Genomic DNA, 24,373 nt, shown 5'->3' on the forward strand with positions numbered 1-24,373 from the left:
CAGGCTGGAGAGCAGATCCCTCCCACCAGCTTCTGACCTGTCCATGCTGGGGGCACCTGGAACATTGACATCTGCTGGGCTGGTCCTCAACAATCAAGCCCTGACACCAAATTCATAGGAATGATGCACCAGCTTCTCAATGCCTCAGCTGGCCATGTCTCACTGGTAGTTTTGGGATCCTGCTCCCCTTCAGAGGTTTGCATTTCCCCTGTGACCTCGCAGGGACCTCCAGGTGGTTTAGAAACAGGAAGGGTTACTGCAGACAGCTGAAGGTCACAGCTGGGAGAAAAGGCATCACAGATATTCAAAAATACTTTTTTTCTGGAGAGGCCTCAGAAGCAGTGACTTTTTGACTTTGCAAAGATGTCACTTCTGGTAGGAGCTGGGTGGAGACACCACCTACAGCAAATGGCTTTCTCCTGTCCCAGGCAGCATCAGAGAAAAAGAAAGGGCTGTGTTTTGTCTCAAAGAAGTGCAGAAACAGGTGCTGCCAAAAGAGTGGAAGAAATTAAGTCCAGTGCTTTCCAGGGAGAACACCCTGCTTGCAATCCCTTCTTCATCTGGCAGTAAAAATTTGGGTTAAAGTAGGTCAGTTCCTCTAGAGCTGCAGAGCTGAGAGCCTTCCTGACCCTCTGCATTCTGACATTTCAACTTGAGCTCTGCTTCACTTACTTCTCTGACCACAGCTTGCCCTGGCCACTGCTGCTGTACCAACACTGAACACCTTCTCCCTGTGGCTGCTGGCAGCAAAGCGTGTTGTTTAATCTCTGTCCATCTTTGCAAGGTAACAACAACCTCCTGGCCCTACTCTCTGTGCCCAAAGCAAGGCAGAAAATGGTACCTCTTGATCAGCAATTAGATATGCAAAAGGTTCAGAATGACAAATTCCCCTCTCTCCCACAGGCCACAGGGTTGGAGGGGACTGAGAAGTCAGGATCCAGGGCTGGAGGGCAAGGGAAGGGCAGCATGAAAATAACAATCCAGATCTATAGTCCCTCTGTTTCTGAGAGCACAAGAAAATGGTGAATGGATGCATCCTTTGAAGTAACCTGAATTCCACTTGGATGAATAATTTAATTAAGTGCTGCAGGCTTTAGACAACACATTAATATTTTCAACAGTTTGATCCCAAACAGCAATTAAAACTCTTTCTGATATGTGCTAATATGTGTTACACGTTTTTGTTTTAATTAGAACAAGATTGTAATCCATACTTCAGTTAAGTTCATTACACTGAGAATCTTAATGCAATCAAAGGGCCAATCAGTCATTAGCTAAGTCCATTTTAATTAGCATTTACAGAGAACTTTTAACTGCGTGCCTGTCCTTCACAGCAGGTGATGAGGGGAGAGATGAACAATCATCTCAAGCTCTGTATTTTGTGTCCCTAACTCATGACCAGCTAAACTCAGTTTACAGAGGTTGCTTAGAGGCAGCAGCCGGCCCCAAAACCCCAAATCCCACAGTGCCACCCATCATTCCCCAAGCAGCTCAGCTGGGCTGGCCCTGGCCAGTTCCATGGTGGTGTTTGGTGGAAATTGGAGCTGCAGGGCCAGGTCAGCTCCCCCACATCTGCTGACAGGTTGTTCTGGCCTTCTCTGTGCCTGGGCTCTGTCCCCTCATGTCCTTGTGCTCCTGACACCCCCTCAGAACCAGCTGGCTCTGAGTCATCACTGCCCCTCCCTGGCACAGCTACAGAGGAAACCTTCTTATAAATCTCTGCAAAATCTGAAATGTCAAGGAGATTGCTCAAATCAGCCTGAAAACAGCATCTTCTCAATGCCCAGCATTCCAGCCAGGAAATGTGCTGCCTTTGCTGAAACAAGGAGATGAATTTTCCAGACTTCCCCAAAACCAATGGTCAAATCTGTGAAGCTCAGGACATACAAATACACACACACACACACACACTTATGTATATACATATATATATATGTATCTGGGAACAATGTGGAAACTAGCAAAGGAAAAGTCAAATTGGAGCTGCTTTTGGACAACTTCCATGTGGTTTTTGTAGAGCACAGGCTGCTTTTACCTCGTCCCATCAGACTTTGCCCCGTGTTTGGGACAAGGCTCCCATAACAGGGATGGTAAAGCATCCCCCTCTCCCTGTCCCCAGCTCTCTGAAAACTAGAATGCAGGATTTTGTTGCAGGACTATAAATGGTGAATGGCATAGGGCAGGAAGAATTAATTATTTATTCCTTCATTCCTCAGTGCAGGCAAAGCCAAACTCTCCCTGTCTCCTGGGACTGCACGTGAGAGCCAAGGGCTGTGGACTAATCCCTGAAGTCCCCAGGTATTGCTGAGAGAGGTGTTTTATTGTGTAAAACCTTCCTGAAACTGCAAATGAGGAGGAATATGTTGGGACTGAGTGTTTGCCACTGCACAGCAGCATTCTGAGAGCACACCCACCTGTCCCTTTCCAGGAAAATTAATAATATTGTATTTTTTGTAGACTTCAGGTGCCTGATAAATCTCTAAGTGTCACCTGGAGAGGTCCCTCCTACCTCCCCTTTCATTCTCCCCAGCTTCCCAGCCCTTGTAACCAGGAGAACACCTGAATGGCCCCAGGCACTGTGATCCCTTCCTGCAGAGCATCAGCTGCTTTTCTTTCAGCTTCATTCCCTTAATCCCCTTCTCCCCACAACACCTGTTCCTCAGGCTCTGCTCACTCATTCCCAGGGCACAGGATAATCAATAACAAAGTGACTGCCACCTTTCATTATTTTCCTTCCTGGGAAGGAACCTTTTCCCTGGCACTGGGCAGCACAGTGGTACATCCCACCTGGAAAATACAGTCCAGCTTCACCCTGTGAAAGGGATTTATCTGCTGGTGTTGGAAGATTTGCCAGCATTCTGGGCTGAGTTTGTGCCTGAAAAGCCACGTGCTAAATCCGCAATGATTCCCTCCCTCAGCACTCTGCAGAGGGGATGTTTCAGGAGCAGCACTGATGGACTGCTCACCCTGGAGGATGCTGCTCCCACGGGAGGTGGAGGCCAGGGCACACCTGGAGGCTCCCAGCTGAGAGCCCCTCGCAGCCTCAGGGTGCTCCAAGGCACCAGACCCACTGGAAGGTGCCACCAGTGCCACACCAGCCTCAGCACTGCAGTGGGACCACGCCACAGGAGCATCCACTGGCCTGGCTGAGCCTTCTGTTTGCCACCTCAGAGCCCTCAGGAGGGCTTAATCCTGTTTTCAGGTCTAATCCATTAAACAAATGCATTATGCAGATCTGCTTTTCTCCTGGAGCTCCAGCAGAGCTCTGTGTCACATCTCTCTGTTACACGAGGTGTTTGCAGTGGGCTTGCTCTGAGCACAGAACATATCAAAGATCTGCCTGGCACAGACCAACCACGCTGCAATTCCACAGATTTTCCAGCCACGGACACTGCCATGTGCCTGCCATGCTCTGCCTCCCTCAAACCTCAGCCCACAGCCCAAATCCTGCCTAGCCCAGCCTGAAGAAGACAAAGTCACCTTGAGCAGGTGAAGACTGAAGAGTACAGCCCAAAGGATATGTGGTATCTATGGCCTGGTAAAGAAGGAAAGGTAATTTTTTTTTTTCTTTTTGAACTTACAAATAGAGCAGAAGACAAACCCAGTGGGAAGAAATCCAGCTCTTTCCTTTTAATTGAAAATAGATCCATAAAATTCTCCTAAGTCTACTGGCTAATGCAAGCATTGGGAGGCAGCTGGAACACACTTGCCAAGGGCAGGGTATGTCACAATCATTACATTTAAAAGTCACAGGGGTCTTAAGTTTAAAAGTAAAAACTACACTGATGTTCCCTCTTCCTGCACTCACTACTCCTGACCTCCTTCTAATGTATGGAGCCTGATTTTGGAATACTCCCAGAGAGATCAGAAATAATGGTGAGTCAGTCATGAAGTTTTAAAGATGTGATGTGGCAGTGATTGGATTTTCTAATGTGATGTGTCAGCTGAAGTCTGGCAGCATGCTAGACCTGCTGGTCATGGGAAATCCTACAGGCTGGAGTCAAGAAGAAGGATTTCTTCATGTCTGGTAGATCAATGACCTCCAGCAACTATGAGGTCTCTTCACAGTTTATAAATAAATACAGAAAAAGGAAGATTTAATCTCCCTACTACACAGCGTACTGCATATGCAAATATTACACATATTAATATAAAGTAAACTAAATTCAGACATCAAAACCTGCACCTGAAGGTCTACAATTAATTTTTCAATTCATTTTTCAGGTCAGATTGTGGCTGAGTGGCCCAAGGTGAGCAAAAAGAAAGCCCTCAGCCCCTACAGCTGGGTGGATAACTGGGCACCACGCTGGTGTGTGACATGGGACACGTCACTTAACAGTGAGGCAAAAGAAAAATAAATGTACAGGTTGCTTTTCATAAGGAGCTAGCTTTTCTTACAGGAATATCTGCTCCAGTGCTGCTGGGAAATGGGACTGTGGGGAGTGGAAGTGTGGGAAAACAGCCCTTGGATCCAGCAGAGGAAGGAGCTGTCTTTGATGCCATCTGCTGGAATGGTGGCTCCAGCTGGGACCTGCTGCTCTGCTGAGAACACAACACGAGGGCTTGTTCCCACGTGAAGCTGGATGCTGCAAGTGGGATGCAGGCTTGGAAAGGCTGCCAGGCCAGAGTGATGCTCTGCAGGAGCCAGGGGGGCAGTGGGATTTCCAGCAGCAGAAGATTTCAGAGGATTTCCACACCAGGGGTGCTGAGCCCACAGATGTCCAGGGAAAACTGGCAGGGAGGCAGAGCCCAAGGAATGCTGTAAGGCTGGATCTGCAGGAGGTAATGGCACTCCTAGGAGTGGAGAGGAGGGACACAGCAGCTCTTTAAAGGAGGAAGAGCTTCGTCCATTTCCAGATAGAGCCCAGTGCAGGTACCAGACTGAAACCACACCAGGCTGGGCTGCTGCCTGTAAACGACAGGAGAAGCAAGATTTGGATGGTGTGTCAGAAATCCCTGGGATTTTCCCATGAGGATGGGCCAATCTTCACCAAGTCACTGCACAGCACCACCAAAGTCTTCCTCCTCCCCCATGAGCCTTCCAGAGCAGCAGACCAGCTCATGACAGGAAAAGCAAAGCTCAGATCTCTGCTTATCTCACTTATCTCACTGCTGCTTCTCCTCTAACAGAACCAAAATCACCAGATTTTGCTTCATGCAGACACTCTGCAGGACAAAGAGACAACACCTGGGTGCTTTTTGAGTCCTAGCTATTTTAGGAAGATGTTAAATGCCATATTTGCCTTCCTGGGGTGATTATTTACAGGAGGTTGTGCCTTTTCTTTAAGAACCACAGCAGGTAAGACCAAGACTGGCCCGGGGTTGTTTTTCCTCCCTGTCCCAGTAATTATGATTTGCAGATAGGAAATTGCTGACGAGTGTCCCCTTGGATGGCAGACCCAGCAATCTCAGGATAAAGGGCATTTCTCCCACACTATCTCCCAAAACAAGCTTGACAACATAGTGACAGCCACGTGGCCTGGCTCCTCCATCAGCCTGGCAGCTCCAGGGAGTATCAGCCCCGTGCTGAGCCCTCCTGTGGCTTTACAACACTGCTGGGCCTTTGGAGAGCTCCTCTTTCATTCTGGTGTACAAAAGATGCAGCAGACAAAGGGAGGGAAAGGACTGGCTGCCATGGGGAAGGAGTGAAGGTGGTGGCAGACAACGTGTGGTCAGTGAGCAAATGGGAAATTTGGATAAACCACAAGAAAAAACTTTTCTCCTGTTACTACATGAAGCTTCCCTGTCATTTGAAAGGACAGCTGGCCAAACCAGATAGAGGAGAAGCTTAAACTAACAGCAGATCTTCATAATTCCAGGCTGCCAGTATCTCCAGTCCAATAAATACACGGTCCAACCAGCTGGCCCCTGCACTGCCGTGCCAATAGGTTGTTCTTTATCACTATTTGTTGCTTGTGCACAGCTTGGACAAGCAGCAGAACCAAGAGTTTTCAAAGTGAATGAAAAACAACCCTGAGAAAGTCACTTATCTTGAAATAAAAGCTCTCTAAAACAGCACAGATCATTAAGATCACATTTGGGATTTGTGTGTAACCCCAAGGACAGGACCCACCTGCACAGCCCAGTGCTGCTGGGGGCTCATTCTGCATCATGTCACGTTCTCCTGAAGGGACAGCACAGAGCACAGCATCCCTGGGAAGGCAGCAGGACCCCAGCTCGTTGATCCTGTGTCCCACAGTGAGCAGGGCTGCACAACACCACATCCAGCTGCCTCTTGTGGCCTCCCAGCACAGAGCGAAGCACAGGAGAGAATCAAGGCACATTTTATAAATAAAGAAACAAATAAATAAAAACAGAAGTCTGAGGCAAGGAGATGGAGAAGGGAATAAAATGAGGGAAATGACAGGATGAGTGAAGACTGGACACACCTGAGGTGTAATAAGGGGACGGGTTGACCGAGTCCAAAAAAAAAAAGGCAAATTCAGTATATTCTGTTCACAGGGCCACACATAGCCCTGTTTAACAGGTTTTGTTGCCTCCAGCATTTCCTGGGCATCTGCCACGGAGATCTGGGCTGCCTCTCCATCCAAACAAATGGGATTGATTAAATCCTATCACACTCTCAAGGATTTCTACAGGCAGGCTGTTCTGTACATTTGCAAGGCAGCGCTCTGACCAAATTCCCCACAGAGCAATTGCTATAGAAAAACTGTTGTTTTACTGCCTTGTCAATCCTCTAGGAGGTTCTATAAAGGCAGCAGCTCCTGGATTTACTTGGCAATCAGCCTCTTTCCCGAGGATGGCCACCTGGGATGAGGGAGGCTGTGATGCTGTCAGGACGAGATGCTCTGTGAGGGGGCTGAGGGAGGGGGCTTGTCTCCAGCCCCTCCTACACGAGTGTGGAATTCTCCCTTTGGAAAACACGGCTGCATGTGAGCTGGGACAAGCACCACAGCTTTTTCTGTCTGTTTTTCCTTGAGTGCTGCTCTCTTGGGTAAAACCTACCTGGCTCTGTGTGTGGGTTTCACTCCAATTCCAGCCCCAGATTCCTCCCCACCAGCTCTGGCTGGGTTTGCTCTTCCCCCAAACATCTCCCTGCACCTTTCCCATTCTCCAGGTGAAGTCAGGAGGGTGAACACAGCCTGTCCCTGAGGGGTTCTGAGAAGAGCCTGGCTTCTCCTGGGAAGCAGTGCCTGGGAGGTGTCCCCACACCATCCAACAGGGAACAGCTCAGCCACCAGCAAGGGGCCCCTCCTCAGCAATGCCACCCTGTGCAGGAGGTGGTTTGGGAAGCAGGGCAGAAGGGCACAATGCCAGCAGCAGAGAGGGCACTGAGGGAAGTTTTTGACTTTCCTGGTTTGCCCAGAGCCACAGAGAGATGATTTCTGCTCCCAGGAGAAGGGCATCATCCCTGGCTGTGTTTAACAAAGGCTGAATGTGGCACTGGGTGCCATGGTTCAGTTGAGATGTTAAGGCATGGGTTGGACTGGATGATCTTGAAGGTCTCTTCCAACTCAGAAATTCTGTGAATTCTGTGTGTAGGAAGTCTAAGAGCAGGCAGGCAGTGTCAGGAGGCAGCTGGAGCTGCTGGCACTGGTGATGTGCCTCTGCAGACCCTCCCTGAAGCCAGCAGGAACAGCCTGTGCTGGGGCTGGGACAGAGAATCCCATCAAGACCCCTGAACAACCAAAATCCTCTCCCTGAGCAACCTGCAGCCAGGCAGGGACAGTCACTGGGACAAAACTGGGAGCTGCAAAGCTGTTTATCCATTCCCATCAGATCCAGTGGCTCCTTCCCACCCGGGCAGCATCTCTGTATGGAATGAGGCTCTGCATTATTATTCAGCCTGGGTAAGGTTTAAATGTTTATATGGCAAACTCCACTGCTTCCTTTTGATTGTCCTTTCCTTCTGGTGACAGGCTGTGCTTTGGCAGGGACACAGCTCCTGGGAATGGCCACACGAGGGTGTGGGAGGAGGGTGCAGCACTTTGGAGCTGAATGATGCTCACTGCAGCTGGAACAGAGGGGCCAAGGCACTGATGGAAGGTAAAGGAATTACTCCATCCCACCCTCCTCAACCACCCTATTCACCATCTCCTGTAATGCACTTCCCAAAACCTCCCAAGAGCAACTTCTAAGACACCTCATGTTTCCACAGCATGAAAATCCTCTCCCAAGACACAGCACGAATATTGTCACAGCATTTTGCAGCTGAAAACAATCCCAGGTCAGGATTTCAGGAACAGCCCTGCCTCTTGTGACTGTGGGGTGTGATGTTTTAAAAGTAAAAACAAGAACAGGAAGATTTGGGAGGTGCAAGATGTTTTCCAGCTCATCAGGAGCAATGGAGAGGCTCCCACTGGCTGGAGACAGGGAGGGATCAGACCTGCTCATCTCTCCAGCCTGGCAAGGCTGCCACACACAGATGGCAACACTCCCTGGTCCACAGCTGCTGCACAGCTGGCAGCACGAGCCACAGCCACTGCCACATCCCTGGCTGGCACCACTTCTGCCAAGGCTGCAGCAGGAAACCTGTGAGGTGGAAAAACCTCAGGAAGTCGCTTTGATTTCCTAACCCTTGGAGCTGCTGTTGGCTCCCAGGATCAGCAATCTGCCTACAGGAGGGTCAAATGTGGAGCAGAGCTGGCACTGAGAGGACTTGCTCTGCTCTGGACAAAGGCAGGTTCATTTTTTGCTGCTCCCCACCATTCTCCCAAGCACATACAAAGACTCCTTCCTTTGTCTCACTCAAGCCAACTGTTTTGTAACTTCCAGGTGACAAAGCACTGATATTCCCTCATAAACCACCATCCAACACCTCACCCAAACTCTTCAGGACTTGGATGCCTGCAGAAACGTGATCAGGCACTGAGGGATGGCAGCACAGGGGTTGGGAGCACAGGACTGAGAGGACACTGCTTTGGCAACAAGGACACTGAAACCTCCTGACACACCCCCAGACACATCCCAACCCTTCCTGTGTCCCTGATTACCTGTCCCACCTGAGCTGGTGGCCTTCCCAGTGACAGCAATCCTGGTGACAAGGTTCCCTCTGTGTGCTCCCACGGAAGGTGCAGCAGGAAAAAGCCTCCATGCCAGCTCAGCCAGGCAGCCTGAGCTAACTGCACACTCCACCTTCAACAGGGACCAGTTTCTCACAGTGGTGTAGGAAAATGTGGGAGATTTCACATTAGAATTTGTGCCCTGAAGGAAAAACGCCTTTTGAATTTTATTAGGGAGAATTTGGCTTGTGTCTTGAAGCATGGAGGCCTAAAGTGCTACTGAACCCCTTGGACTACACCCCTGACTCAGAAGAAGGCAAAGGAAATTCTCCTTCTGTCTTCTTTGGAATTCATTCCTCTTTGAGCTGATTTTCATCTTTCAGGGTTTGTTGTTTGGGGTTTTGTGAGTGCTTGCAAAAACTCTAGAATCCCAAATGCATTAGATTTGAACAGGAAATCAAGACTCTGTGTTTCAGCTCCTGCTGCACTGGAAAGACACTGACTTTTGTGGTAAGAAAAGAGTAAATCTTCAGCAAAAAAGGCAGCACAGCCCATAAAGCCACAAATGCAGACAGGCCTAAAACTTATTACAAAAAAGACCAGAAACAATTATAAAAACCCAGGCATTTTCCTCTCTATTAAATGGTGACAGCAAATGAAGCTTCCAGGTGCAGAGCTCTGCTCCTTTACCTGCCTTTTCACAGATTCTGGATAACCTCTGCTCTTTACAAAGCCTCTTTTGTCCCAAAGGGATTTCCCTTCTTGTGCTGCTATTCCTGCATCTAGCAGAGGTTTTCAGTTTTGATAATGCTGTGTGAGGGACAGGTGATACCTATGGCTTGGCACAGGGTAACTGCAGTCAGCTCTCCAAGTATCTCCAAACGTTGGATACTCTGACCTCCCCTGCATGGGGAATTTCTGAATACATCTTGCCTCTCCTTACAGAGAATCATGGAATGGTTTGGACTGGAAAGGACCTTAAAAACCATCCAGTTCCATTCCCAGACACCAGCAGGGACACCTGCCACTAGACCAGGTTGCACCAAACCCCATTCAGCCTGGCCTTGGGCATTTCCAGGGATGGGGGAAACGTGCAGGGGAAAAAAAACCCTAAATATTCATGAAAGAAAAATGGGCAGGTCCTGAACGGGGGAAGGAAGGAGCTTTGCTCCCTTCCCAACGGAAACATGCTTCCCACCCACAGCTGAGGCTGGCCAGGTCCTCCTCACCTGCAGAGCCCAGGGAAGGAGAATATTTTGAGTGGCTCCAGCTGATGTTTGGCCTGTGCCTCCCCTGTGCTCCCATCTGCATCCCCAGTTCCCACGGCCTCCAAGTGGTGACAGTGAAAATAACCAGAGCAGCCCAGGCAGATGAACTCCCAAGTATTCAGATTACCAAAGTGCACCTCCATAAATCTCTCAGATCCCCTGCTGTAGGAAAGAGTCTGGGGTGTTAAACAAATAGGCAATAAATTTCAGAGGATTTGGTAAAATTAGGACTGTCGTTACTTTTCCATTCCAAGAAGACTAATCTGGGTTATAATTATCCCAGCTACATTCAGGCTTTTCAATAGCTCATGCACTGATAAATGAAGCGTTCACTCTCACAAATGCCTCTCCTTCCCCTGATGGATGCAATGTGTTCCAGATGGATGGAGAAACCTTTTTTTCCCCCCCTTTTACACTTGCTAAGCTATTTCCAGGCATCCAGAGCAGCACAGGTGTAAATCAGCAGAACTCTCCCCATTTACTCCACTCCTTGGAGCAGCTGAGGATCCAGCCCCTTATTTCTAACCTAAAAACCACATTACACATAGGTGATGGTCCCATAAATGAGTGAGGTAAGGAAAAACCCCACCAGACAAACACAAAAGGCACTAATTGCACAAATCACTTTGGGCCTGCCAGCCCCTGCAAAAAGCCACTTTAATTAGGCTGATTGAAATGCAGACAGGGTATTTTTCCCCCCTTTCCACTGAGGTCTTTGTACCCAATTTGTATGAACAGGAGCCGGCCTCCACATCCTCAGCCAAAACCTGTCCTCTCACTCCTCTCTCAGGAGCCAAGACATGGGGAAGAGCCACCTCAGCAGAGCCTCTGGGAGCCCCCAGAGGAGATCAGCCCCTCTGACTGGTCACTGATGCCTGATGGAGGGAGGCAGAGATGCTTTTGTGATGACAAAGGTCAGTGCTGCCCTGCAGAGGAGCGCATTCTCCCTCTGTCCTGCCACACTGCTCCTCTGTGATTCCCAGGCTTTCCTCAGGGCACAGGGATTTTCTGAGTGCCTGCCCAGGGCCAGCTGGGAGTCCATCTGCAGCAGGGCTGAGCCCACACGATGCCCCTGAGGCGGTCACGAGTGGCATTTCCAACATATGTTTGCACAAAACGCTCGAGTCCCTTCAAACCCAGCACGTGAGCGCACAACCCTGCGGCCAGTGCCAGCCCTAAGCTGTGCCTCTTGGCCCTGTGTGCACAGGGAAGGATTGCAAAGCTCTGCTCCAGAAACAAAAGCATTAATGTTTGTATTTAATGACCAGAAAGACATGGCAGAAAAACAGAGATGAGGACTGGAGGGAAGGTGTTGTTCTGTGTTGTTCTGTGAGTCCCTCCCCAAGTGTGCAATGGGGAAATGAGGATTCAGCATAGGGAAGGGGATGTAAGTATTTCATCAAGCACTGCTCCTCAGAGTAAATGCACAATATGGCTCAATTCACGCTGTAATGGTCTTTTAATATGCAGTATTTTTATCTGAATGTGATTTGACAACTTGTGCTACGTGCAGCAGCGCTGGCCAGCACCGTGTGTCTGCCAGCACCTCTGGCCACTGTCTCTCACAGTCCCAGAACCCACTCCCTCCTCCCAAGCAAGGCCCATCTCCAACTCTCCCTTAAAACCACAGCACAGACATCCAGGGATGTGTTTTCAAAGAACTCTAAAAGCTTATGCACATAAAAACACAGCTTTGTACAAAACTACTGTATCACGAAGCTCAGGGGCTGTTGAGAACAGAGTGATCAGTCACGCCAAAAACTGCAGGAAGGGACTTTTCAAAGCAGAAGTCCATTTGCTTGGGTAAAAGGCAACTCCCCACCTCTCCACATAGTTTAAGGATGACAAGGAAGTCGAGTGTTTGCTAGAACATCTCAACCAGCAAGGAAAAATAAAAGTGCTCCGTCTGCAAGAACGAGAGCTGGCTCGTCCAGTGTGTGCTCACTCTCACGTCTGTCAGCTCCACTAATGCTCACTGGAATGAAGGGTCTGTGCTGGAGCTGCAGCAGGACTGCCATTCCCTCCTGGAGTGCCAGATTTAGCCCAGCTGCTCAGGTTTAGGCCCCTGCCACTCACCCAGCTGCTCCAGTTGGGCTGTACCTCACTAAGAGTGCCAGGGATCAAAAGCTAAGAGGCTTCACAGTCTGGCTGCAAGCAGAGATTCATCCCTGGGTCAGGCAGGCTTGAAGCTTTCTTGCAGAAAAAGGGTAAACCATGGGAAAACTGGTCAAGCTCCTGTTTGGGCCATGTGTTTGATGCTGGCATGGAAGTAAATTCCTGACCCTGCCTGGCTATCATCTGCCTGCCCCAGGCTCAGCAGTGCCAATGCAGCAGCTCTGCAACCACAGCCACGTCATTTCCCAGCACACAACCAGTTTCACTGCTGTGATGATCTAGAAGTGCTAAAACCCCAAGAAGGAAGGGCTGGCATGCCTGAAACCTAGTCTCAGTCTCTACTCAATAAATTGGTTTCTTATCTGATGCCTACATTGACATGGTAAAGCTCCTTCCCTCTTTCCATTATCAGAGTTGGGTGAAAATGCCCAGCAGCACACATGAAATCAGCTCTTGACACAGTGTTTACACAGCAACAGCAGCTTTTTCAGCTTCACTGGGGACCCAGAGACCAAACAGTGCCCATGGTTGTGCTCCAGGCATCCTTGCTGTAACAGCATTATAAATACATAATGAGAATTTAAAAGGCAGAAGGAAAACAGAGGAGACTCCCCGTATCACACTCAGCTTTCATCATCTGCAAAGAGCTACAAATTCCAGCATGTGCTCATCAGCACTGAGGGAAAGGTGTCCTCGTTAGAAGGTGAGCACAGGAGCTGCCTGGCAGCATCCAGAGGGAAAAGACATCAAGTTCCAGAGGAAAGCTGCCACCACACTTTATACACACTGTCACTTTACAGAAGAAAAAGCAGCTTAGCACAGAAGCATGAGGAACTGTGTTTGAGCATCGAACAACAACAGCAAGGTCACCCATGCCACGTGAGCACAGATTTGGATCAAATCCCTGAAGGTTAGCCTGGGAAAAGCTGCTTCAAATATCAGAGAGCCGAAAGCAAGGGAGTCAGTCAGCACCTGGGCATCTCAGGTGCTTCCATGGCCACCTCCAGCAGTATCCATGCACTTGCAAATCCAAATCATGCACAGCTGTGGCCAATATCACCACATGCCACTGGGTGGGTTCACAGAACCTTGAGAGAAGCACGGTAACTTTTAGCACACTTCAAAGGAAAGAAAAATGTCATCTTCACAGGACTGACTCAGCCTGAATGGGACTTTATCATCTAGCCTCGAGTTATACACAGCCAACACTCCCAAAACTCCTTTCCAACGTGCAGCTCCAATCCTGTTCCTCCCCCTTCAGGTCCTTCCTTCCCCATTCCCTCTCTCCCCTGATTCATGGCCACAGCAAATGTGCTGCTTGATGATCTGCTGACACACGCATTTAGCACTTCTCCATGGAAAGCAACGAGTTTGGAAGCTTTTCCAACTTCCTCTCTGGATGATGTCACCCTGGGTGGGTGCCAGGCTGGGTTTCAAGTGAAAATCCTTCACTTTGGGGTCAGACATCCTCCTATTTTTAGGCCTGGACTCTGTTGTGCAGCCAACAACTGAGCTGGACAGTTCTTGCTATTCCATGAGTCTGCTGGCTGTGTCCTGCCCCACAGAGCCCTCTGGAAATTCCCAGTGAGAGATGTGTCCCCCCAGTCTGCACTGGGAGGGGGGATGGAGAAGGGCCCTGTGGCTGGGAGCTCCCATCCACCCACCTGGCTCTGACAGCCCCATCACCCCACCCTGCCCCCCCAAATTCCTGTCACTGCCACTGACCCACGACCCCAGGGGCCACAGCCACATGGCTTTTAAATCCCTCCAGGGACAGGGACTCCACCACTGCCCTGAGCAGCTGTGCCAGGGCTGGACAAACCTTTTTGTGAAGAAATTCCCCCCAGTATCCAATCTAATCCTCCCCTGGCACACCTCGAGGTCATTTCCACTTGTCCTGTTGTTACCTGAGAGAAGAGACTGACACTCCCCTGGCTGCACCCTCCTTCCAAGCAGTTACAGAGTAAGAAAGTCCCCCCGAGCTTCCTTTTCTCCAGGCTGAGCCCCCCCAGCTGCTCCTCATCAGGCTCACTGCACTAATTTCCCTAATTGCAACACCTGATCAGCCAATGCCTGTGTTGTGCTTTGGCCACTTCAGCAAGTGATGTGCTGCTGTGCACACCAAGTGAAGTAAGGAAAAGCCTTTGAGAGGAGCTGCAGATCCACCCAAAGGGCAGCCAGGCTCTTCCTCTGCTCCTCACAGACACACTCCCTGTTCTGCAGGGAGGCTTTTGGCTGGAGTTCAAAGGCCCAGCAGGATGCAGACCCCAAGCAACAGCACCAGCCCCGTGTGCTGAATGAGCTCATCTCAGCAGGGCTGAGGTGGGACCATACCCACTGCTGACAGCCACTGCAAACCACAGACAAGTGACAACTGGGATGGTTTTGGGGCAAAGTGTGAATGTGAGTCACGTCCCAGGCCAGCTGCAGGCTGTGTGTCCCAGCCAGGAGCACATGCAGAGCTGCCCTGCACCCCAAGCCCTGCTCCCACACTGCACTGGAGCTCCTGCTGCAGCACACCAGCACTCACACATGCCAGGCTGCAGCAGAACTAATGCTGGGTGCTTTGTTTTTAACTCTGTGAGTCCCACCACCCTCCCAAAGGGGTGAAAGCCAGCCCAGCAGAGGCTGCTGGAGGGCAGCAGTTCCTGTGCCTGGGGCTGTTCCCTCTCCTGAGCAGGCTGGCAGCCCCTCTGCAGCTGCTGGAATCACAAACTGATTGCTTTGGGTTGGAAGGGACCTTAAGACCAATCCAGTTCCACCTCCTGGGACACCTTCCACTATCCCAGGTTGCTCCAAGCCCTGTCCAACCTGGCCCTGGACACTTCCAGGGGTGGAAGGCAGCCACTCTGGGTTTGTTGGCTCAACCCACTCAGAAAAAAAAAGAAAAGAAAAAAAAATCACTGGCTAAGACTCCAGGGACTCTCCAGCATCCATGGGCCCACAGAGCAGCATTAAAACAGGAATGCTCAGGTGTTCTGTGCTTGCAGGGTGCCAGCACAAGGCACTGTTCTGGCACTGCTGCTCCTGAGCATGTTTACAGCACAAGCAAGAGCCCAGGCCAGATTAAACTTCAGATATTCAACCATTTGCTTCAAGGGAGTTACATCAGCAGCTGACTTGGCCTGTCTCTCTCTTATTTGCTTCTCTCTGCCTTTGAAAACAATGCTCTGCCTTGGTTTTATCAGTCAGAGCAGGATGAGAGGACTCCCTGCAGCACCAAGGAGCCCAGAGGATATTTAGCTACAGGAAAAAGACAAGCAGAGAGTCTTGTGCTTTAAAAAAAAAGGAAATCTCTAGTGAAACCCAAATTGTGCAGCTGTCCCAGCTGTGCCCTTTCTACGGCACATTTCAGCACCCTCATCTGCATTTTCACAGAAATAAAGTGGTTTTCCTTTGGTATGGAATTCATCAATGCTGTCGAAGGCTGGACAAGCTGATGCAGCTCGGTGTTCTGCAAGGGACAAGTGTTGAGAAAGGCTCCTTCCCCAGGGAATGTTCCACTGCAGCCTTGTGCAGGTGCTGAGGAAAGGGACAAAAATAGGGACAAAAATAAGCAAGGACCATCCCCTGGGCTGCGCTGCTCAGGTCACAGGTGCTGGTGCTGTGCAGATGAACACAGCCTGTGGAAGCCCTGGAAAAATTCCCTGAATTGCCACCAGCATCAACTGAGCTCAGGAACTGTGTATCTGCAGGGAGGAGGGAGAGGAACACCCTTTGGAAAAGCAGCTGCCAAGGGCTCTGGTGTTGCTCAGGCAGGGCAGGGTGGCTGCCAGCCCAGGCTGGAAGAGCACGTCCTGCCAAGACATCCAGGCACCAGAGCAAAAGGGAATGAAAGAAGAAAGGCCATTAGCTTGGATGCAGTCAGAGAGGGCTGGAAGTGGTTTAGTCCCATACATCAAGAGCAGCTGAGCCACGTGTCCCCCCAGGTCCTGCTGCCCCAGGCTCCAGGGAGCAGAAACTGGCACCAGCTCCTCCTCTTGCAGCCCTTTATCAGCTTCAGAAGAGGAGAAATGGAAACCTGAGCTGTCTCTGCTGCTGCATGAGCTGGGAGGATGTGAGGCAAGAGGGGAAGCAAAATTGCAGCTGATGTGGTCAGTGCCAGGCTGCTTTGCAAAGTGCACACTGCCTCCCTTCCCAAGGGCTGCAGATGAGAATTGACTGCAGTGTCTGTCATGGGACAGGCAGAGAGCAGAACTGTCAGGTCCTGGGGAATATTGCTTTTCCTCACTCACCTGATTCATTCCTCCTTTATTTCTCCTACTCTCATTGCAGACTGATCTTTCTTCTGATATTCAGGCTGGTTTTTTGCAGAGCAGCACATCAGCACACAGCATGGCTATGTCCTGAGCACACACTGCTCCCTCAAGTTTTATTATGCTACCAATAAATAAATTAGCTGCTAATAAACCCCCCTCAAACTCACACTTCTCTTTTAGACTGAAGATAATTAAATTCATGCATGAGTTAGTAATTTCTGTGACTGGACACTGGAATATACTGGGAAGGTGGAAGGCTGTGATCAGATGTGCACACTAAGGCACTGCAGGATTCACTCTGAGCTTCCTCTACAAAGCTGATTCAAATATTACGGTAACCAAACTGTGGTCAAGAAATTGATAAAGACATGTGAAGATCCTCTCACAGACAGAGCAAACCATAACTTGAATATGCAATGAAGGGTGATAAGGCCATGCCTAGGCACTGCCTGCAGTCAGCTCTCACAACCAACTCACTGACACCAGCTTTAATAAACATTGCCTAAGACATTAACCAACATGAATGATAACAAAACTTTTCACAGTGCAAACATGGGCTGGAACTCTTTCCATTTAATACCTGAAACAGGTCTAATTATCAGGATGTGAGGCCCTAAGAATGCCTCTGGTTGTGTTTCTGCACAGAGGGAGTGCCTCTGCCTGCTCATTCTCATTACACACTGCTGGTACCCAGGAGATGGGAAAGAACTCATGAAATTGCTCATCCTGGCTGGGTTGGTAACACAGGGAGCAGGAGAGGGAGGGTGGAGGGATGCTCCTTCTCTGCAGAGCAGCAAGAGGTGACTATTTCTTCACAGAAGTTGTCATGAGTTTCACTGAATTACACAGTGGGAGCAGTGACTTTATCCACGTGTGGAATGTTTTTTAAGAATACTTTTATAACTTCATTTAATGACAGAACCTGTTTTTCCCAATCCTTAGTCAGCCTAAGACTTCTCTATCCCACTTTTGTCTCGGTCACATTTTGACTTCTCTCCTGGCAAGCCAATTTTCTACAAAATCTGTGTGTTTTCTTTAATCAGGCAAGAGGAACAGATCACAAAACACTTTCTTAAGAAAGTCAGGGTAATTATTCTCAGAGGATAATTAAAAAGTAGGGACACATGAAGTAACCTGACCCAGTTCTGGAGAATAGTGGCAGAGCTGGCAGCTCTCAGGGGCCTCCATCCCTGGGGAATCCTTGATGTCTGCAATGAGGCAGCTCAGGGATGCTGACTCTGATTTCAGTATCAGCCACAGCCACCAGACAAATCCCTAATCCAAGGAAGGAAACCCCAGGTGGGCACTGAGAAGGGGCGAATCCACACTGCCACATTCCAAAGCAAGCTCGCAGGTGAGCAGGGGCTGAATAGTTCTGGCTGCTGCCACACACCAGCAATGGAAAATTCATTACTTACATATCAAAATCTCTAAATAACAATGAGTAGAAGGGGGCAAGCAATTCTTAGTCCCTGCCAAGACCCAGCTATGATCTGATGCAGCTGGAAGCTGTTCCCAGAGGTACAGGGAGACACTTGGAAAAGCCTCAAAGTCATTTTTCTCTGCTCTAACTTGCAGGCTACAAAAAGGAATGAGGATATTACACAGCATTGCAGAATCAATAGTTATTGTGGGAATCATTGGTTTGATGTCAAGGCCAATTAGCTGCAAGTGGAATTAGCACATACCCCGAGCTGGAAGACAAGAACATGTTCTTCCCTAGATTGGAAAGATGCTGGCCAGGTGTGCACAGAAATTCTGGAACTGGCATCACATTTCCCAGTGCTGACAAATCTCACAGCCCTCAGGAGCCTGCAGCAATGGCCTGATCTGTCCTGGACATGGGACAAACAGAGAGGAGAAACCTGCAGCCCAGACTGACCCTTTGCATCTGGAATTGACACCTAGGAAAGGCCAGACCTAGCCAACAGCTGCTCACCCTGTGTCAGGTCACCCAACACACCAATCTTATCCTCTCACCTTCCCAACTTGTGCCCCGATTTGTGCCAGCAGAAGTTTTATTCCATGCTGCAGACAGGATTTATAGCATTTCTTGGACTGATCTATGCCTGCTTTGGCTACTGAGAAAGAGTTCAACACTTGAGATTGAGGGGGATCAGGCAAAGTGTGTCACACTAAAGGCAATAGGCTGCCCAGATTTTAATTGACTTTAAAGATCCAAGAGCAGCAAGACAAAGGAGCCAACTTGCAGGACTCCATGCAAGGTGGTGCAAAACTGAATGTTTCATCCACATTTTGAATGTCATGCTGAGAGCAGCCAGCAGTGGAGAGACTTTGCAGAGCTCAGGAGGGTGAGAGCCTGGGGAGGGGGCAACCCCAGGGCACATCCCTGCATAACCTGGGTGGGCAGCAGACCTTAAAAACCACAGAAGTGTAAAATCAGAGAGTATCCTGAGCTGGAAGATCCCACAGGATCATCAGTCCAGCTCCTGGCCCTGCCAAGACACCCCAACAATCCCACCCTGTCCCTAGGAGCACTGTCTAAATGTTCCTGGAGCTCTGGCAGTCCTGGGGCTGTGCCCATTCCCTGGGGAGCCTGGGCAGTGCCCAGCATCCTCTGGGGAAAAACCTTTTCCTAAAATGTTCATGTAAACTGCATTGAGCCCTGAAAGCAGGAGAGCTGCCCCAAGCACCCTTGTGCACCGGAGGTGACAATGCCAGCTGGGGACATCCTCAGGCTGAGGAAGGAGGGGGACAACAGGGTCCCTTCCAACCCAAACCATTCAGTGGTGCTGTTACTGACAACTGTGGCAATCCCACCAACACCTGCAGAAAACCCTGACAGCTCTGTGCTTTACAAGACTTTGGACAAACAGCCCAGGACGGTGGGGAAGCGCAGGCTGGGCTCACAGTGACGTGCACGAGCCAACGATGCCATCCAGAGGTGCTCGGGTGCAGCACAGAACTCTGTGTCATCAAAGGCTAAAGGCAGAGACAGGACCTTTGTATATCTTATGTATCAGATTTTAAACTAACCTCACCACTAAATAATTACATTTTATTTATTTTTAATTTATCTTGCCCATCGCTTGTTTATTTTCTGTCTCTCCTCACCGTGCACCTTGATTTTCTAAGTGTACTAAACAAGTCATTCTGAAAAATACAGATACACCTCTGACCTCTCCTGGCAAACAGGAGTTACTTCATTTTACTCCCAGCTGCTGACAGCAGGCCTGGCACGACACAGGGAATTGAGAGAGACTCATCTGTATTTGACTGCTCTGCAATTGTGCCTGAGCTGGGAAAGCACCAACCACACACTGAAAGAGGAAACACAATCCTTGTTCCCCATCTAGGACAGCCAGCTACTCCCTTTCAGCTGTGAATTCATGACTCAAACCTGACACAAGAAAATGCCTCTCTAGCATATGATGACACATATTTATGTGTTTGGGTACACAGAGTTTGTGCCAGCTGCCTGAACAGTGTGGATGCAACATCACCTGGGGCACGTTTTATGATGGGCAAAGCAAGAAACAGGAGAGTTCTGGTCAGTAGCAAAGACCTAATTCACCTTTTGTGTGCAAAGTTACCCTCTTCATGGGCACCTGGATCTGTGTGGCAACAAAATGTGGATTTGCAAAGTGATCCCATTCATATCAGAATAAAATCAACCACTGAATCCTTATTTTCTCCATTAGGAGGCTCATGGGATTAGAGCCATAGAAAGTCCTGAGTTGGAATCATCAAGTCCAGCTCCTGGGACCCAGCTCCTGGGACTACAAAGATTACAGACAAATAATCCCAAAAGCACAAATTATATAATTACTTTTTTAATCTTTGGGATTTCCCAAGCTTTATTGAGATACATACCTGATTTTCAGATGTACTATCTTAAAATTATAGAAAATACAATACACTTGTACCTGAATTTTTTTTCCTAGAAACCATCACTTACTGGTCCATTAGAATGAAGGCACATGGTATTATTTTATCACCTTACACAAACTAAAAAGGAAAATTGAGGAACAGATTGACTTGAAAACAAGCAAAATAACTTTTCAGATAGTTTATGGCAAGCATAATTTTCATGTGCTGTATCCCTCCCCAAAGGAGCATCCTTCTTTTACAGTCTCAGGATTTAAAAGTGAAGAAAAACTGTGAAAGTAACAAATGACATCAGATGGCAAAGGGTGTGGCTGAACCATACTTCAAGGAGGCATGGTTCAGGGTGAGGGGAGATGGCTAAAATGAGATTTTGAGTGTTGGGGTCAGAATGCCAAACGGAGGGACAGATCTCTGCACTGCATTTGGAGTCACCTTGAGCTGACCTCAAAGCCAACCTGCTCAGCACTGGGTCATGTCCTGTTTCGAGGTGCACTCTGGGTGAGCCCCCCTCAGCAGCTGGCCGTGTGACAGCTCGGTGAGAGCACAGATCATGGGGACAGCTGCACAAGGAGGGGTTTGCATTTGGAGCCAGGAGTGACCCTACAGGACCCTGCACTCTGGCAAGGTGAGAGCTGGGGAAGCAGCTCTTGTGTTTCAGACACCTCAGTGCTGAATGTGTGTCTGGAGGGAAGGGCAGACACATGGAGCCCCTCCTAAAGCTGTGAGAGATGAATGACCCACAGGCTGGCTGAGTCAACAGGCCAGTTTTATAACCCCAACCCCGCCATGGCTTTCAGACACGTCTTGTATCAAATGTACAACGCTTTCGTGCAGCAGCAGGAAAAAAAGAAGCAAACCCCAAGAAATACACCAGTTCTATGTGCTGTGATGCAGAAGGAATTTAGCAGAAAGTATTTCTGCAAAAGATCAAAGCCACTCTGTCCTCCCCTTCCTGCTACTTCCACACAGCCTGAAAGAAAACATCAGCATCCACCCGAGTCTGTGCTGCACAAGGAGGTGCTTGGGCAGACAACAAATGCAAACCTACACTGACAGCAAGGGGAAAGGTGGGAAAAAGGCATGGACAAAGGCTGGCCTGGTGGCTCTGCTCTGGATGTGCAGGGTGAGCACTGACCTGTACTTGCCCGTCCGCACCTGCAGCGCTCTCATCCCGCACCGCTGCGCTCCCCCGACATCACTCACGATGTCATCCCCGATCATGATGGCCTGTCAGGGCAGTGAAATACAGCAAAAGTTCATTTCTGCCATTTGTCACCCTCCCCTGACATAACAAACAGCTTGATTTGAGGTCTAATGCTGCCACTGGACAAATTAAACACGATAATATTGTCGTGTTATTGATTAAAAGTCATCCTACCCTGAGGGAAATTCATGCCAGAGCTCCTCCAGCAGTGTACTGGCTCAGCACACACCTGTACAATTTGTAATCAATCACAGAAATCAAAGGGATTTGGGGCACAGTTGAAAGAAAGTAGTGAATTTTATGAAGTTAGGCCTCTTCTGTTCCTAACAATCCATTCCTGCTACACTCCAAGCAGCTTAAATTAAGCTTAACTTCTTAAATCTGGTGTTCTACAGGCTGGTCAAAAGCTTAAGCTTGTAATCACTGAGAGCTTGATCCCAACCTGTTCTCAGGTTGATACAGGAATTCGGGAAATCACTGCAAAATGGAATTTATTCATTTTTTTTACAGTATGACACAGTATGTACAGGCCTAGCACCATTTGTGTTATCATCAGTTTAAGCATATGCCAATATTAACAAACAAAAATGAGTGGATTACCAAAAAAGTAACTGGTTGTGCTAAGATTTGTCTGGTGTTTGACAAAAAGAGTGCACAGAGCACCTTCCTGCCTCTGTCAAAGATAGTTATTAGATCAGATTGGATTCTATCAACCAAGGGGTCCTTTCTGTTTACAAGCACATCATCAAAATGTCAAGTGCTTATCATCCTGCATTATAAATTACTGCATTTATTCTATTCTTCAAATTTAAAATGATTGGGGGAATGTCATTTTATAGTTTCAACAAAACCCAGTATATACACAAAACAGCAATTTTTCATTAATGATCAAAAAAAATCACCTTTACACCTCCCCAAGGTGTTCTGGATTATTCTGCAAAGAACAGAGGCAATCTGGGGGAGCAGATTTGGAAGTTTGTAATGTGGTTTATCAATCAGATTTTTTCACCTTTTGCATTAAAGTTGAATTTTGTCTAATACAGCGTTAGCTGCATCTTTAATTATTTTATTTTCATCTTTTAAATCAGCCTTTTGCTTCATTAATTTAACTGCCTGGCTTTCACAACCACGGTACCTTTCAGCTCCAGACATTCCTGCCTGAATTTCCATCCCTTCCCCAGCTCTGTTTTGCTTGGGAAAGAATAAAAATACTAAACCTCCAGCGCTATTTTTATGAATTATCTAATTGCAACAGCATCTTCTCCCACATACTACATTGCCTGTAAAGGAAATCTCAGGATATATCTAAATTTTCTGAGAGGATTCATAAACCAAACTGAGCTACAAACATGTAAATATGGGACAGCTTCTCCTGTAGGTAGATCACCTTTCCTTAGCAAAGGAAACCAGCAATCAGCATGAAATGGGGAGAAAATGATGGGTTAGATTTAAGTAATTAGGAAATAAAGCATGTAAATGTGGATAAGGAAAAGAGAATAATTCCACTGCTGCTTGGAGAGCTGCAAGAACCAGGCAACGCCATCCCCAGCCAAGCACCATTACCAATTCCCCCCAGGCTGCTCCAGGATATTTAATCACTCTCAACCACTGGCTTTAAGAGATTCTAATTCCTTTTCCTTACAGAATTCCTTCCAACACCTCCCTGAGGGTGAGAGGGCACAGACCTGCACCACCTCATGCCCTCGCTCAGCCCAAACCCCAACATTCAGGATGTAAAGGCAATTCCAGTCCTGTGTCCTAACAATCTTAAAAAGAATTTCCTCTGACAAAAAAAGGGCAGAGCAGGGCAGCCTCTCCAACCAAGCCCTCTCCTGCTCACCTGGGCTGTATTTTAGCCCATCCAGGGAAGTTTTCCTGCAAGGCTCTGGCAGCTCTGGAAGTGCAGCTGCAGCTGAGCAGCGATGCCTGTCCAGGCCAGCTTGTGGCACACGCATACAAAAATGTGCTCCAGCCCCCAGGGATTTCACAGATTTACTATCAGTGAAGGGCAATAATCACTAAAGGAGGAGCAATTATTCCAAAATCATTTAGGATTTAAAAAATCATTGGCAAGAAGATAGAGGTCAAAAGGTGCGCTGTCAAGGGAAATAAAAAAACTCTACCTGTCAAACCTGGGTTTAACTTCCTCTCTGACTGCAATATGGCAAGAAGAGAGAGAAAGATATAAAACTGAAAGGTCACATAGCCACTGAAAGCAGGAATTAAAAGATCTCCATTCGTGTTCACATTTTACACAGAGATCACACAGTTAATCTGTTCAATCCTTCTGCAAAAGTTACTTTTTTTTAGATTGGCTACAAATTAACTAAAAAGAAGGGGAAAAAGCGCAGCGAGTCTCTGGGTTTTAAGACAAATCCTCAAAGAAGGAGGATGGGTGTAATTTCTATTTCCCTGAGATGGTGAGAGGTGGTGTGTGGTTGCACACACACAGCAAATAAAGCACACGTGCCAAACCTGAGGGAAAACACTGCTCTCAAAAGGTTCCAGCAGACTCAGCCCAGAGGGGCAGGGAGAACAGAGGAGATCAACCCAACCCCCAGGAATTTGGGGTGGAAAGGCAAAATATAATCCCCACAGTCAGCAATGCCACTGGTGCTGCCTGTGCCACAGACCCTGAGCAGCCAAAATTAATAAATCTTTAGAGATGCTGTTGGGGTGCGGAGTGGGAACCCCAGGTAGGTTTTGTCCACAAAG

The 24,373-nt window shown here is 48.5% G+C and overlaps 1 protein-coding gene across 1 annotated transcript in view; it reads right to left on the reverse strand.

Annotated features, from left to right (window-relative positions):
• Positions 1-24,373, reverse strand: part of LOC121350067 (phospholysine phosphohistidine inorganic pyrophosphate phosphatase) — a 71,781-nt gene that overhangs the window by 28,270 nt on the left and 19,138 nt on the right. Inside the window, exon 6 of the mRNA XM_041461082.1 lies at positions 21,590-21,681. Coding sequence (XP_041317016.1) covers positions 21,590-21,681 — 92 coding nt within the window. The remainder of the gene's footprint in view (positions 1-21,589; positions 21,682-24,373) is intronic.

The sequence above is a fragment of the Pyrgilauda ruficollis genome, unplaced genomic scaffold (genome assembly GCF_017590135.1).
Source record: "Pyrgilauda ruficollis isolate IOZ18807 unplaced genomic scaffold, ASM1759013v1 scaffold15, whole genome shotgun sequence".
In the NCBI taxonomy this organism is placed as follows: domain Eukaryota; kingdom Metazoa; phylum Chordata; class Aves; order Passeriformes; family Passeridae; genus Pyrgilauda; species Pyrgilauda ruficollis.